The sequence below is a fragment of the Phaethon lepturus genome, unplaced genomic scaffold, assembly GCF_000687285.1.
Source record: "Phaethon lepturus isolate BGI_N335 unplaced genomic scaffold, ASM68728v1 scaffold41565, whole genome shotgun sequence".
Taxonomy (NCBI): domain Eukaryota; kingdom Metazoa; phylum Chordata; class Aves; order Phaethontiformes; family Phaethontidae; genus Phaethon; species Phaethon lepturus.
Window position 1 is genome coordinate 10,203 of NW_010543338.1, and position 16,005 is coordinate 26,207.

General features: G+C 46.6%; 1 protein-coding gene across 1 annotated transcript in view; it reads right to left on the reverse strand.

The window, feature by feature from the left end:
- The window catches only part of LOC104621761 (disintegrin and metalloproteinase domain-containing protein 19-like), a gene marked incomplete at its 5' end in the record, with an annotated part of 19,198 nt that extends 3,369 nt beyond the window's left edge, over nucleotides 1-15,829 (reverse strand). The window contains 18 exon segments of the mRNA XM_010288321.1: nucleotides 1-103; nucleotides 662-728; nucleotides 984-1,119; nucleotides 1,222-1,330; nucleotides 2,424-2,504; nucleotides 3,119-3,323; nucleotides 3,853-3,961; nucleotides 4,246-4,441; nucleotides 5,690-5,779; nucleotides 6,451-6,628; nucleotides 8,248-8,387; nucleotides 8,635-8,719; nucleotides 9,888-10,054; nucleotides 10,892-10,963; nucleotides 12,311-12,376; nucleotides 12,858-13,050; nucleotides 14,647-14,723; nucleotides 15,751-15,829. The exon segment at nucleotides 1-103 is cut by the window's left edge and continues 92 nt beyond it. Of these exon segments, the coding sequence (XP_010286623.1) occupies nucleotides 1-103; nucleotides 662-728; nucleotides 984-1,119; nucleotides 1,222-1,330; nucleotides 2,424-2,504; nucleotides 3,119-3,323; nucleotides 3,853-3,961; nucleotides 4,246-4,441; nucleotides 5,690-5,779; nucleotides 6,451-6,628; nucleotides 8,248-8,387; nucleotides 8,635-8,719; nucleotides 9,888-10,054; nucleotides 10,892-10,963; nucleotides 12,311-12,376; nucleotides 12,858-13,050; nucleotides 14,647-14,723; nucleotides 15,751-15,829 (2,153 nt within the window).
- Between the last annotated feature and the right edge of the window lie 176 nt (nucleotides 15,830-16,005).

Sequence of the window (16,005 nt, forward strand, 5' to 3'; positions counted from 1 at the left end):
AGTTGTGGCCAGTGGAGAAGGCGGATGGCTGCTGTGTGTCTGTTCGGAGCCCTGGAGCTTGCTGGGGAGGAGGTTTGGATGGGATTTCAGGGAAGCCAATCACCTGTGCAGAAGACCCACAAATTCCCGGAGTTAGGTTTTTCCACTTCAAACCACCTTTTTACTCTCTGCTACATTTTTGAGGATCTACATGAGGTCTATGAGTCACACAGTAGAAAATATTGTCTGCAACACCGGCATGTGTTGTATATGTCTAGTAGGCATTGACTTGATAGACTGGGACAATTTGGGATCATGAGGCAGACACGGGAATCAAGAGAACAGAGTAGCTCAGGCATTAGCGTTATAAGTTACGCCTACAAATAAACCCAGAGCTTGCAATTTCTACAGTTTTGAGAGGGGGATGTGACAGAGGAGGATGTATTGGGAGAGATGAGCAGCCACGCAGGCCTGATGAAATCCCAGCTCCTGGCTTTAGGGAAATCGCTAGGAAGAGATACTACATTCGGCTCCCGTTGACTTTCAGCCATGGGTGATATCTGTGTATTTTTCCTATCCTTTGATAAAACCACTCCCTAACTGCAGTGTGAGAGGGGAACACATCCCACATCTTAGGGCAGCTGCATCTCCCCAGGGACGTGGAAGGTGACCTTGCCCCTACCTTCCTCTGCTCCTGGGGGGTTTTCAACTTGAAGGCAGGGTTTGCGTGCCCATTTCCAGAGGTGTCACTGACAATGAGAGAAAGAAAAGAATAAGTGTTATTTCCTTGATACATTTCCTCGATACATTTCCTCCTTTTTCTTTGCTATATTTTCCATTATATTTTAAGTAAAAAAAAAAAAAAAAGAGAGAGAGAAGTGAATACTGACCATACCAACAAACCCATTTAGTTATATTCCTCACAGACTTTGCAATTTCTCTTCTGTCCTGACACTGAAAGGGGGTGGATGTAAAGCAGATAAGGCACAGCATTGACAATTTACCTGAACTGCAGCGTCTTCTTTAGAGAACAGATGTCAAATTTATTCCAGCATTTCAGATAATAGAATAAAAACATGATTCCAATGAGAAGCAGAATGGGAGCCAGGACCGCGAGAGTTATCACGACCACGGAAGGGCCTGAGGGCAAGAAAGTAGAGTTAGTTAAATGGAAAAGTCTCTGCTCCCAAGCTAACTGAAGTCCTTCTAAAGTGCCACCGTAGTAGAGTTGGTCCCACTCACCTTCGGGCATGGGGGGACCACTGTCCAAGCTTCCTCCCCTCCCCTGCTTGTTGCAAAACGGGGGGGCCCACCCCTGGTTGCAGTGGCAGTTCTTGTTGTTGTTGCAGACCTGGAGCAGGAAGACTCAGAGACTTTAGTCCCAGCTCCTAAAGAATCTGCAAGCTAAAAAAAAATTAAGCCCTTGCTGGATAAAAGACTACAGAGGAAACTCTTATTGGCATAAATAGGGAGTTAAGTGCCTGGAAATATTTTCGGGAGTGAAAGTGCCTTTTATTTCCTCTGAAATTCTCCCTTTCTCCAAAAGACAAGGGTTCTTCAGCTGAAGTGCCACTAACCTGGATTCAGGAGAAATGTAGCATTTAGAAATTATTTTCTCTTGTTCTCATCTCTAAACGGAAGGACATGAGTCTTCCCTTCCACCCAGTGAGAATTTCTTATTGTTTAGGTTTATTGCTTGGCCCATTGCTATTTACTTCATTGTCTAGGCAGCCGCTGGAGGGGGGGAATTGATCCCTCTGATTAGGGGTGCCAGGTGCTAATCATAGCATTTAATTTGATTCTGTCGAATAGCTGACCATCACTTCCTAAAGCTTCATGGATCATCAGAAATGAAGCAGAGTGGGAATGAAAGTGCGGGGTGAGTCCCTCTCCTCGTCGGGTACATCATGGGTCCTCCCAGGCTGCTCAGGGGGGCACACACTGATGCACACTGCTGTATTTGTCATTTCTCTCCATTGCCTAACTGGACCATGGGAATGGAAAGATGCTGATGTTTTCTACCAGAAACTTCAGCAAAAAGTATCAAAAAAATTCTCACCAGCCTTTTCTTTCCATCTCCTGGGGGCACAGCAGAGAAGTTTGGGATAAACTGTTCTAAACATGACTTTTTACTATGTTTTTCCCTCAATAAGTCTGATTTTAAGTTCAATCTAAACTGGGCCCAGAAGATTTTTCTGTAAGAGTACCCCTTGTTTTTCATTCACTGCAATTCATATCCCTCCTGTAGACCTCCTTAACTCCTACGTCAAAGGGACACTCACAGACCATCAAACATGAAAGAAATGTGCAAATTAATAATTAAGAAGCAGAAGTCCTGAGCAAACCTAAGCGTGGTATCAGAACTGAGCTGAACAATCATCCACAGATGAATGGCAGCCCATCCTGCTTCAGTCTGAGATGGAGATGAAAAGGAAGACACCTACTCCATGCCCATGGCACTTCTTGCTACAGCTTTCAGAATCAAAGATGATGGATGTGTTCTGGCAGCGTCCGTCAAAGCAAACCTGCAGAGAAAGGATCCAAAAAACTCAGCGTTATCTCTTTGAGTTATGTCCCGTATTACTGCCTTGTGTTATTTTGTGACTTGCAGGGTCGCAGACACCTTGGCAGTACAAGTAATACCCTGGGCAGAACAACAGGTCATGAAGTTAACCTGGTTCCCAAGCAAGCATTTAATCACTACCCTAGGTCCCAGCTAATGCGCATCAGAGAGGAGTGGGAGCTCAGAAGTTGATAGCTTGGCCATGCCCATGTGGCAAAGTCTGTATTTGTCATTTCTCTCCGTTGCCTAACTGGACCATGGAACTCTCAGGTGTCTTGGTTTCCCATTGTGCGTCTCACCCCTAAGCAAGACAACCTCAACCAGCTAGCAAATCTCAAATTTAGCACTGGCCCTGGACTTCATCTGGCAAAGACTTAAAGGTATGGCCTTTGGTGTGTATTCTTCCATTGCTTCTCAGAAGCCTTTAAGACATTATTTTTCTAACAAACATAAAAATCCCCTAGAAAGACATTAAGACATAAGAAATGAATGGATTGATAACCACAAAACACTTTCCAGATGGAAAAGTGATACCCTGATCATCCCCCAAGCCATTATAGGCAGGGCTGTACCTACATGATGGCTCCCACATTTTGTTCCCGTCAACACCAAGCCAGGATCCAGCATCTCCTTTTCTTCACTCTCAGATCTGTACACATGGGTCCCTCGGCACCTCAGCTGTGTCCTCTGCATGTGGATAGTTGTGTCTATGGCCACCGCGTTGGACTGCAGGGGTTTGGAAGCAGAGCTCTGGCACTGGATCTTCCCACATTTAGCATCTCTGATTTCAAAAGAAAGGCTAAAGTGATTATTTCTGGCTTGCTGAGTGTTTTGCAGCCATCAGCTCTACTTGTAAATTAAAGCAGCAGTGTTGAGTCATTGTTCAATGGCAAAAGAACAAGCACCTCCCAAGAGCTAGCCCAAGCAACAGTGTCTGATGGATATTGATGGTACCATTTCACTGTCCCCATGGGTAGCCCAGCCTCAACAAAATCACAGATAAGACTAAGAAGTTTTTGTCTCAGTTAAATAGCTACATTTAACTTACAGATTTGAAAATCCCCTTCTGTTGCTTGGAAAAAATATCAACTAGATGTTTTAAAATGCAAAATGCAGAGAAAAAGGTAAATTTAAAGCTTCAGCCATAAGGGCTCAAAGTCCAACAAGGATGCAGATGGTTTCCCAGAAGGCAGAGGGAGGGAGTGAAACCAAAGCATGGATCAGTTTTATCTACTGGCCCATCATAATTTTATAATGTAGAAAAACACCTTCTCCAATGAGCAACTCTTGGCTGCCACTCTGCTTTCTACCTCATCTCACACTTTCTGTAGTTGCCATAGATGTCCTTCCCACAGTTCCCGTAGATGTCTCCAGCGGCGTTAACTTTCTCAAAGCAGGCGTCTGGTGCTGGCCTTGCTCCTGCATGGAAGAGACTCATGTGGCTGACTCCTGTGGGGCCTGGCAGCCCATCTCACCCCACACCAACCACTCAGTTGTTCTTTTTCTGGGACGGTTTCAGCATGGGAAATTTTGCTGCCTCCTCAAAGCGAGCGAGGCGGGAGAAAAGGCTCCTCAGACTTTGCCACTGATAACCGGGTGTGGAAGGTACTACTGCCTTACACAGGGTGAATAATAATAGCAGGATGCCATGTAATATTGCCGGCTCAAAGGACAACGTATGTCGCTGCAAGTACTGTCCTTACCAGGCCCCCACAGCTGCACGCACTGGTCTTTATACGTGAGACACATGCCACTGTAGCAATAGGCTTTTCCTCCATCACAGGAAGCCCCATCGATTTGGTAAGAGTTGGGGGGGCAAAACGGTGACTCGCCAGTGCAGTACTCTGGGAGGTCACAGAGTCCTGATCTTTCCCTGCAGAGAGTTCCCGGAGACATCAGCTAAAAAGATACAACGAGAAAAAAAATTAATTACTGCTTGTCTGCTCTGTGGTTTCATGGCTGCACAATGTCTCCCTGTAGATAAGAAAAAAACTTGCATGCATCTCTTCATCCACCTTGTCTTAGGTTTTTAGAGGTCAGCAGTGATTCAAATGACTCTGTAACTTCACTAACTGGACGAGCTGTGGAGAATCAAATTAATGACTGGATCCCTTCCCTAGGCAGCGATGAGATCATGCACAGAAAACAAGGCTGCCAGATCTCAAGGGGACACCGGTCCATCTCCCCGTACCCTAGGGTAGGATTTGATTTACCTAAATCATTTCTGGCAGATGTTTGTCTAATCTATTCTCAAACCTCTCCCTCTTTGGGAAGTTTGTTTCAGTATTTGCCTGTCCTTTCTGCTGGAGACATTTTCCTAACGCATAACTTATGTCTCCCTTGCTTACGAGTTTACCCAGTTCATTCTTCTCCTGTCCACCATGGACATGGAGAGCAGAACAGCATACACAGTTACATTTTGGAGGATTTTCCAAGTCTGTTGTGAAAGGAGTGAGTCCAGGTGGATTCCTGGAAAATTATTTTCCACAGGCTCAGGATCGTTCGGTAAGAGCACGCAGTCAAGGTGCAAACACACAAATGAGCTTAAGAGAAATGTTTGCCTATGTTCAGTTTTGAGTTAATGTGTTGCCAAAGCTTGAGATTTTTGGTTCCAAAATTAGAAACCAGCCTCTCTAAGTAAAGCTGAGATTCAAAATGATAGTCGTCACATGTGTACAATCCTCTTTGCTGGTGTTTCTTCAGCAAGCACCTGGGCTAAAGGAATTCAACTGCATCACAGAAAAGAGGGTTCGGAGCAAAGATGGCATCCAGCTTAATCCCTAGCGGAAATGTTTGCTCTAAGAGCTCTGCCTAGATTTCTTCTAGAGCCAAACGAGAGAAATATTCATTCAGATTCATCCCATCCCTGAGTGTTTAAGAGAGGCAGCGTGACTTCATTCCAGCAGCATTCACAACTCATCTTAAGTTATCACAGGAGTCAGTTACATGAGTCAGCGAGAAGAAAGGACCTCACTGGTTTCATTGCACTCGTAGCTGTTGTACCTAAAAATCAGACCATGTTGCTTGCAGGTGAGGAGCTGAACTCCACATTTGGCTGTGTTTGCTCCCCTTCCCCTCCACTTTTCAGCCTCATGCTTCCACCACTGTTATTCCCTCTCTGCTTTTAGGAAAACCCAGAGACCTCACCTTGCACTGATGACAGCAGCTGCCATGGGCACATTCGGCACCCAGCTTCAGGGAGCAGGTGCTGGCATCGCAGCAGGGGTTGCTGCATTCCTGGAAGACAGTGAGATGCAGCAGAGTTTACAAGGCAGATGTTCAAGACAAGAATGTGCCAGAGCATCGAAGCGTGAGGCTGACACTAATCTGTTCTGGTACGTGATGAATTAGATGCGAACAAAGTAAGAGCCTTCCTTCCACAGTACGTTCAGGGTACCCAGCACGTGCTGACTTACAGTACTGCATAATCGTATCCTCTGTTGGACTGACTGGACACTACAGGTTGTGCTCATTACTCCTGGTGAGTCTGGGCTGCTGGTTGCAGCTCCCTTTTGTCCTATTAGTCAAAGTACGGACAGGGAGAAGTGAGATGCAGCGCTAAAAGAAGCCCCATCCTTATCAAGAATGGAGCCGTACGTAAAATGAACTTGCTTATGAAGCTGCAACATCTAAGATCACTTTTTCATTTCACCTTTAAATGAAGTTTTCATCACCTCTGTTCAACCACGGATTACACCATCCCTGAGTTCTGGGATGCATTGTACTACGCACCGCAAGTTTAGTTAGACATGATTTACACTGTGTATACATTTGCGTACAGGGAAGGTATGCATATCTTCTGCACAAACAAAAGCTGTTTACGTATCACATAACTGTATTTGTGAAGTACATAATAAAATCACTGTGCCCCACTAAACCCCAAATGGTTGGATCTGAACAATTGTTACCTCCACCTCTCCACAGTCACACTCCTCCCCCTCTTCCAAGTAGCCATTTCCACATTTCTTCCCACCATACATTTTTTTGGTATCCGGCATATTGGAGAGACACATCCCTCCACCAGACTGCAGATACTTCTCCAGCTCTTTTCTATTGCACTGGTTGAACACCTTGGGGAATGGGTGCCTGAATATGGACAGTGTAGAAAAACATCATGACAGATCTGGGCAATGGTTTAGAGAACCAAAAATGAACACATGCAAATCCTGACAAGTGCCAAAGGGCACAGGTCCTTCCCTGAAGTCTATGAAATTGCACAGAAGTGGACTGTGATTTTGTGTGACTGTTCAAAATCAGATCCATCTGGATTACATTTGAAGATAAAATGAGATTGCACTGCAAGGCTGTCTAGTAATATAACAGCCTTGAAAAAGAAACTTTAGTGAAACAAAGTATGTTGAGTTAGATTCGACTTTGATAGCTGACAGGTACAGCAGTCCTCACCTGCTCTATACTGATGCCGTGGCTTATTCCTAACTCTGCTTGAACAAGCCTGAGAGTCCAGTACACAGACTGTGAATAACTGCTTGTGAATTTAACTGATAAAAATAATACTTTCTTCTTCCTATCTACTGCCTCATTGCAAAGGACGTGAATAATTTCTGTTACATGAATAATTAATTTCTGTTGCTACAATGCCAGAACATATGCACTCTATATATAACCATACATGCATGCATGCATGTTGGGTGTTCTACTTGCATTCCACTATGTTTTCACTTCTCACAAATATTTTTCCTTATTTGGAGGAAATCATGCACATAAAAGAAGATATCTATGGACCAAATTTTGTTAAAACCTGCTAAACCCCAAGGAGGAAGGCTTAACGAAACAGGGAACGTGGCTTTAAGTGAATGGCTTTGGCTGAGACTTTTACGTGACTGAAACATGGAAGCTGTTGTGGTTCCTCATCCAAAATGAGCTCTGGAATCCCTGTAGGTTTCCAGAGTCACTCCCGCTTCCCCTTTTTCTCAAAGCCAGCTATTTCTTCCCTTTCAAACACAGGCTTTCTGTGGCTCACTGAAACCAAGCAGTATTCTTAAGACAACATGCAGTCAATCTGTTTTCATGTCTTCTGACTTAGAAATGTGGCCCTATCGCTGTGCCTTTTAATAAAAATCAGTTCTTTCCTGAAGCAATCCTTTTTTCTCTCATTACCACATTATAACGCACATTATCTTTTGCAGGAGATACTTTAGAAACCCTATCAACTATCTATCTACAAATCTCCTGTGCAACACAGAAATTAAATGCACGTAAACATCTACATGCCAAGGTCACACATGTTCTGGTAACCCCTCATTTCTTTGCATGTGCTAGCAATAGGCAGTCCGGGTTTTGCAGAAGGATGTGTGCGTATAAGCATGGAACTTGCTTTGGAGTGGTGGATCATTTGGCAGGACACAGTGAGAAGCACAAACTCAGAGACAAGGGGCTAGAGGGGTCCTGAGACAGTCTCTCAGGCCAGAAGACAAGAAAATTTTCCTTTTTACCAGCCAGTTTAGAGCTCCACTTCCAAATGCTGCCGGGTCCCTACATTACCTAAGGCCAATCTCAGGCAAGAATAAGTTCATTGATAATTCAGCAAATTGCTATTGCCCAGCAGTATTTCCTCTATAAACACAGTGGATCAAACAGGCAGCAATAGACCCACCTTCAGGCTGCATTTCTAGCTCTTACTCCACCAAGGCTCTTGTAATGAAGCCCTTTGCATTTGTCCATGAGACCCTGTAAGACGAACTCACCCAGTTGCAGAAGCCATGATGCAGCCTCCATCTTCTGCAGGGGTAGTACAGCAGCCAGCTGAATCATGATTCATGCCAAAATTGTGTCCCATCTCATGGGCAATAGTAGCAGCAACGCCAATGGCATTATCAGAGTGATCCTGCGCAAGGTCAAAGAGGCACGTCAGCATTTTGCCTGTGCCTGTCTTGTGCACCTCTGAGTCAATGGGGTGAGTGGCACTTCTCATTACTACATGTAGAAAACATCCACTGAAGGTATTCCTGCCTATGAGCAGGTGAGCTAGAGGCCTTCACAGGAAATACTTTCTTCCTTGGCTTTAGGAGGCATCTATCCTATGTATTCACTGCTGGCAAGAAACATCATATTAGGTATTAGCAATTACTTACCATGTTTACTCCTCCTGACTGTAAATCAGAGCACATGGCCATCACGGGAGCCAAGCCTACTGTGGTACCTTGGAAGGGCACACCCCTAAAATCAACCCAGAAAGACCATGAAATGGCACAAAGGCACTTGAGAAGGCAAGGCAGAGAAATGCATCCTGCAGTCCACAGGTTTATACATATAAACAGCGTCAGGTGAATACATTTTCTTTAGTAATATCTTCAAGTACAGAACATTATAGCAGATCTACAAAACCTTAAGACCTATTTTTCTTGGACCACTACTTCGTTTTATGGGCCAACCAGCCAATCCTATTTTTTATAATGGTCTGGTGCCAAAAAGTGCTCCCCCTGCGCTTTGCAGCCAGCACAGAAAAGACTATTTCTGGATCCCTAATTGGGTAATGTTTTGAATACTTGATTTACCTTAAGCTTGCTATTTGTCAGCTTGGGATTCAGGGACTTGACAGAGTACTAGATAACGCCTCTGAGGTGCAGTCATGCTCAGCTCCTACCAGGCGAGCTGGAATTCTGCACCATCCCTGCCAGCACGTCTGAAATGGGAGCCTTGGACATGACTCATGAGTGCTCAGGACATGACTAGGTGAAGGTGAAATACAGTAATGTTACAGGGAAAACAAACAAACAAACAAGACAAGGGAAAAGGCATTGCATCTCCGCATTTCAGTCCTACAGGTTTCTCCTCTGACTCACTACTATTTACTGGTGGATGAATTACCATGGGAGAAGTAAGGAGGTCTAAGAGTTGCTGCAGATTTTTCTTCCACTGACATCTGCATTGCTGGCCATAGCTGCTGGCCCTAATGAGATCAGTAGGATGAGTCACAGATCATCAACTAGCTCCCAACACCGTGTCCCCTGCGTCTCAGAGGGACGAGTTAGGAACAAATGCCTTCTGCAAAGGCCTTAGCTCCCCTTTACAGGTCTCGCTTATGGTTCAGACTGTCTTGCAATTGTACGTGTAGCTGTGACAGATCATGTGCAGCTGCCTGCGATACACACACACACAATAAAGCTGATGCACTGTGGTGCTTGTGTACTGAGACCGCTGCATAGCCTGGGACATCCATTTTTCCTAAGGTGATGGTGCTCTGGGTGCCAGAGCTTAAGGCTGCCCGAGCAGCCACTACATAAATCTGCCACTGATTCTTGGAACAATATAATCCCACATACCGATTTCTCGTCCACCCAAACTACTTGTCAGAAACAGGTTATTCCAGGAGAAATAAACCTACGTGATTAGTTGGGCATTATCATGTCTTCTGTGCACCCGCTCCTTGCTACTCCAGGCCAGAAAGGACTTCAGGGTGGAATAGGGGTTCTCAGTTACGTCACATTTATTCCAATTACTCCAGATCTCCAGCCCCACCAAGGCAATCCGGATATTCAGGGATCTGTAAAACTAAGATACAAGAAGGAAAAGAGCTGACAAAATGAGCATCACTAATTTATTTTACTGTTGTTTAAATCTTTTCTATAAACCCTGCCAAATGCTACTGCAGATACACATGTCCAGAGAAGATGTTGTCTCTGGAAATGCATTGCAACTCAGCGCTGCAGCTCTGCAGAGAGAAATGTGTACCACCCACAAACCTGAACTCGATTGAACTAGAGATGCTGAACTTTCATTCTTAAAAGAATGACGGAGAGATCATCTAGAAAAACAAAGACTGCAGACTGAGATCATGTTTATCTTTAGATATGTCAAAATTCCTGAAAAGAGGAAGGAGATAATCTGCTGCCCACATCAAGTACAAACAGGTCTTCATGGACAGGGTCGGGGTGAAAGGAGCAATCAAAGGAGTTTAACTGAAGAATGGGAGTATGAAGGGAGTAGAACTGAAAAGTTGTGACATTTACTTCAGCAGCAGTGGTTACCACTGCAAGGGTGACCTCTGAAGGTTTCTTCCACCTCTACTTGCCAAGAAGTCTACAATTTGAAGTGAATACCTTAGTCCCTTGTCAAAAAGCAGTATTTAGGTAACACAGTTAATAGAGAGATGTATTAAAACAGAGATGCTCATGCTGGATCCAAGGTAAGGAATGGAGAATCTCCGCCTGTCCTTGGTGTCCAACAACAGAATTGTTTGTCAGATGTTTGACACTCCCCAAGTCACTGGGGAGAACTGTTGAAACTTTATTCCCTCTCCCAAGGCAGCAGTCTTCCTCTGTCGCAATTAATTCTTATAATTCATCATTTGGACTTTGCTTTTGTCAGTCCACGCACACCTGATCTCACCTTATCTACGTAATTAGCAGCCTCCACTAATTTAAGCCTTGTTGCTTCGATGTTGAAGTGATGCTTCTGAAACTGAACAAAATGTACATGTCAGAACAAAAGCAACTAGAAAGACCTGAAATGTGTTAAAATAAGTCACATTACTCTGGGAATAAGAAGGTAACTATCAGGTGAAGCCCAAAAGCCTTCTTTCACTGCACATCTGACTATAAGCCCGTCTATACATGTGTATTCAGAATTCATCCCTGGCATCCCACAACAAGGGCGTTACTCAAGTGGTGGTAGTAACTCAGTGGAGGAACCCAAACTTATCAGAGCCTCCAGAGCCAGGGCCTGACAAAGAACTGACAAATTCGCCAGGTAAAATATACGGTGACATGACTTCATGTCTGAGGTCAAGGCTGCCATAGCACTCATCAGATCTCACTCATCCAGCAAATTTGCCTATTTAAACCACCTGGCAATTAACAAGTTAATTTTAGCAAACTGTTTGATGCAAGGAATTGAAGTTGAAAAACGTTTAGATTTTTGTTTAACGGATGACAAAACCTGGGACTTTTCTTCTAGTGAGGGAGACGGTAAAGTAAGGGCAGTTAACGACAACACTGCGAGGGTGTCTACGCCAGCTCGTCTAATGAAATGGAGACCAACATATGGCAGTTCCTGGGTATAATGTGTTTTCTCATAGTTTTCCTAGTATCCTGCTGCCTAACAGAGAAAGCTGAAATAGGTTCTGCCTCTTTAGTTTTGTTCAGAATAAATTATAGCCCTGAGCACTCATGGCTTTCACTATTGGAGTTTCAAGTTGTAAATAATGAATAGGACCAGCCTGACTCCCGTCTGTGCTGGAGATTAGGCGAGCAGCAAAACAGCGTGCGGTTTGCACTATCAGTAAGTACGTCTGGCGTGCTGTCCAGGCTGGGGATGGGGGAGGGATTGCTCTTCACCGGGTTTCTTCCGGCCCTATTCTACGATCTAGAGCCTTGAAAGTGCCTATTTATGTATCTGCTACCAGCTCAGAGCAGAGGATAATCATGCTTATCTTCTCTAGAGATTAAGTGTACTGCAGAGTTATAAGTACGTCGTTCCTGGAAACCCCCACGTCACCCTCGGCTGAAGGCAGTCTCTCCCATCGATAACCAGGGCCGACCACTGGTACCCCCAACCCTAGTCCTTCAACCAGATTGCAACCCGCATCTCCCCCCAGCCAGCAGTGCCTGACGGTAGCAGCAGGGGAGCCATGGCTGCTAGGACAAGTGTCCAAGACACAGCTCTCCCTGGCTGCCGGTGGGGGTAGGACTGCAAGAGGAAACCTGCTGAGCTCCAGCTCAACAGCATCTCCACACCAGGAGATGCTGCAGGTGGGATGCTCGCTCTGGCCCGGTGCTCAGTTGGTATAAACATGATCTCTTCTCTTACCTCTGCATAATCAGCCACGAGCAGAAGCTCCACATACTTTGTAGCTTGCAGAGTCTCCCGTCTCACCTGCAGCAGCAGCAGCAGCAACACAGGTTATTCCCCCAATATCCCACAAGAAACTCTTCGCGAAACATAAGTACGGGCCATTTTCCTAGTGTGTTTTTCACTGGCCATTCACCCCACCCCCCACACACGGGGACCTCCAGATCTGATTGACTTATATTAACCAAGTATCACAAGTCATTCTAGCTACAGCAAGTGCCCATGTGCCTGTCCTCAGCCCACCCGTTTGCTCATGTGTCGGATGCACAAATCTGTGCAGGAACAGCAACAGCCCGGACTCCTCACACTACACAATGGTCCTTGATGTTCATTTATTTCCCTGCTGGAGCCACTATTTGGCAACCAGCTTGCTACAAACCCTCTTAAATATTCTTCTTCAATTCACTTTCTGAGCTATGCTCCTGGAGAACAGCAGGCTCCTTGGGCTTGGAACAAGTAGGAAATTTGGAGCACCATGCGTGGACCTGGTTCGAGCCCGGCTCACCCTCTGGTGGGGTGGTTTCATTCCAGTTGTGAAGTCCCTGAGCCAATCTTTGGCCGCATCCCCAGTGCCCTGGTAGCCACAGGTTCCTCTCTGCAACCTCAGGTCATCCAACCTGTAGATCAAGTGCTGGTTTGGGCTGTCAGGAACTGGCTCTAGGATATAGCTGGAATTGCTGCTCAGTACGATAAGTCCTCTGTTGAAACGGGAAGCAATAAGAGGGAAAGTTAATAGCTATCACAGCAACTGGAGACAAATCCTTCTTCTGTTGCAGAGTTCCCATTTGACCTGGCAAGGCACTTATCCTCACCAGGCCGTTCAGTTCTTTAATAAGAAGGATGGGGATATTTTGAGTTCAGAGCGGGGAATCCCTGAGCTTGCATATATTAAAATCTACTCAGTGGGCCTCAGACATTCAATTAAGGGACTATTGGAGCATGTGCTGCAGCAGCACTAACCTGAGTAATTCATTTTTTAAAGTACACTTTTTCCTTTAGGGACAGTGGAAGCTTTTCAACAGATTGAAGAAAACTGTCTTTAACCAAACTGGCCTAAAAAATGTGAAAACTTTGTTTGTCAACAGAAAAAAACCCCACAGTTGTCTCTGGGACTTGCACATGGCCATATGGTTCTGGTTTTCTCAATGAGCACGTTATAGTCAGCCGGAAATCTCCTGTGTTTGATGCTCACCAGAAGATGTGCGGCTTGATGGGCAGCGTGCTGCCCTGCAAAGGCTCAGAGCGAAAGCAGCCACGTGTGCTCAGCTCCCGTGCCTTCCTGGCCGTTAGGAAACGATGCCGAGGAGCTGCCAGCACACCGCTGACAGCTCAGGGGCACAGGAACGCTGCTACGTGCGCGCACCAAGGAGGCACCTCTGCCTCCGCTGCAGCTAGGAAGGCAGAGCCTAGGCAAACGCAGGCCGACAGAAGCAAGGCACACCTGTAACTACTTTTGCTTTTGGGTTATTTATTGCAAACCACAGGTGGCTGCGCTGTCCTGTTTATCTCGCTGCGCTCTTTGGCCTGCGCTACGTTCACTTAAGATGTCTCAGGGTTGCTTTGGCACGGGCCGTTTCCTGGCTGGAGCCGGTCCCACCAGCACAGCTTCCCATCAGCGCTCCAGAGCAGATGACCACTAATATCAATAAAGCCCATGCGGCGTTTTGGAAACAAACCCTGAGCTGGTGTAAATGAATGCAGCTCCTCGGTTGCAACGAGCGGTTTCATTTACTCCTGCTGAGGATACAGACTGTCTTTTCCTGCCAAAGACTCCATTAATACCAAAGTGAGGGTTTTAAATGCATAACGCACACAACCCCGGCACCACCCAGGGAGAAAGCAGAGCGCGGGGCTGACAACCCAGGAGGAAGTTCAGACCTAAAGGCATTGCCTCAAAATGCACACAAAAACTTGCTGTTTGTGAGAGGGACCTGGTTTCTTCATTAGTGTAGAGAACTGGGCTGGGGCAGGGCGAGTCCTGCCCCTGTCTCTGTAAGGGATGCAGCCCCAAAAGTGTCTTTTCCTCCAGTGGGCCCAAGTTGAACTCACTTATTGCACAAGTCCACGTTACCAGCACAAAGGAGAAAGAAGTCTAGGAGCTGGCTAGGAGGCCATGGTTACTCATGATACCCAAATTTCTACATTTCCCCCAACACACTCCCTTTTATGCCCAGGATCCTTGGCTGGGTGGCATTTGAGATCAGATCTATCTGCCCAGAAAGAAATATGGCAAGCGGGCTGCCGGGGAGCTGAGCAGAAGCATTCCCGCAGCTCCAGCACCACCAGGCACTTACCGCAGCCCTCGGCACGTGCTGAGCGCCACGCTGGAGCGCTCCCAGCCCCGCACGACCCCGTGGTAAAAGCAGTGGTCCTGGAAGGCAGAGGGGAGCAGGGTTGGCGAGGCGGTTTCAGGATGGACGTGTGCCGTGTTTAGGCATCGCTGAGTCCCATGCGGGTACTGCCAATACGCCGGCAATTGTCCTCTTTCCACTGCATTTGGCAGTTGACTATCGTAACTAAATCTCTGAGTCCGCATTGAAATTTGGCCTTTCAGCCGCCATGCGTGGCCTGTGCGAGTGCAACATACCTCCTTGCCAGTAAAAATTAAGAGCTTTGAATCCCCAAGGTAGCAACTCGGCTGCAGCATGAAGGCCGATCCAAAGCTTTCTGCCTGTACCGGGAGCTGCCTATCGATGGCAGCTGGCCCTGGGTCAGGCCCCAAAGGACGTGCCTTCAGCCCCAGAGAGGGTGACGCCACGGGCAGCGGGGAAGTCCCCGTCTGGGGGACTCCTGGCAAGACAAAGGCAGCCTCTGGCAGAGACAGGGAGGCTTTGGGGCAGAAACGCCAACGTATTCATCACATCCCTTCCCCTCGCCCCGGGGCGGTAACGATGATCTCATGGGGTTTTTATTTCTTATTTTTGCATCGCAACCAATGCGCATCTTTGTGCCACTGCAGCAGAGAGCCAGCCAAGGCCTGCGCGAGATCAGAAGTTCATGGGATTTTTACTGAACGAGGCCAGCTTACAGGGACTCATTTTCCCAAAGGCTGGGAACGGCCCCAGCGTGAAGTACCCAGTGGCAAAACTAAAAGCAAGAGGATGAGCAGCAGGAGGAACAAACAGTTCCCCAGCACCCAGAGAGAGGGGAGCGATGCTGGAGGCTGACCTGGGCTCTCATATCAGAGCTCGGGCGAAACAGTAAGATGTTTTTACCATTGCTGGGGGATGAAGATGCTTTCTCGCTGGAAAACCCAGGTCAGAAAGCCAGACTGCCCTCGTCTTCAGCTTAAGGCAGACCCGTGGCCTCAAAGAAAGGCTCTGGAGAAAGGTGGTCACCTGCTTCTCTGGGCCCTGCCCTGTGCCCGCTGTGGGAGGGAAAGCGCTCTCTGCACTCACCGCCTGGGGCAGAGAGGTGGTCTGGGGTTCTCCAGTCTGGCTGTAATGAGTCTCAGTGTAGCTTGGTGCAAAGAGGTTTCTGCAGATACAGGGAGGGGGAAAAGAAAAGAAAAAAAAGAGACAATAAGACCTTTCTTTAGACCTAGATTGGTATTTCCTAGGTGTGTTAGAAAATCGGCTAGATGCAGCTCTCTCTGAAGTCAGTGTACGTATTCCTGTTGCTGGGAACCACTGTGGTTCACTGTGGTGGGCCTG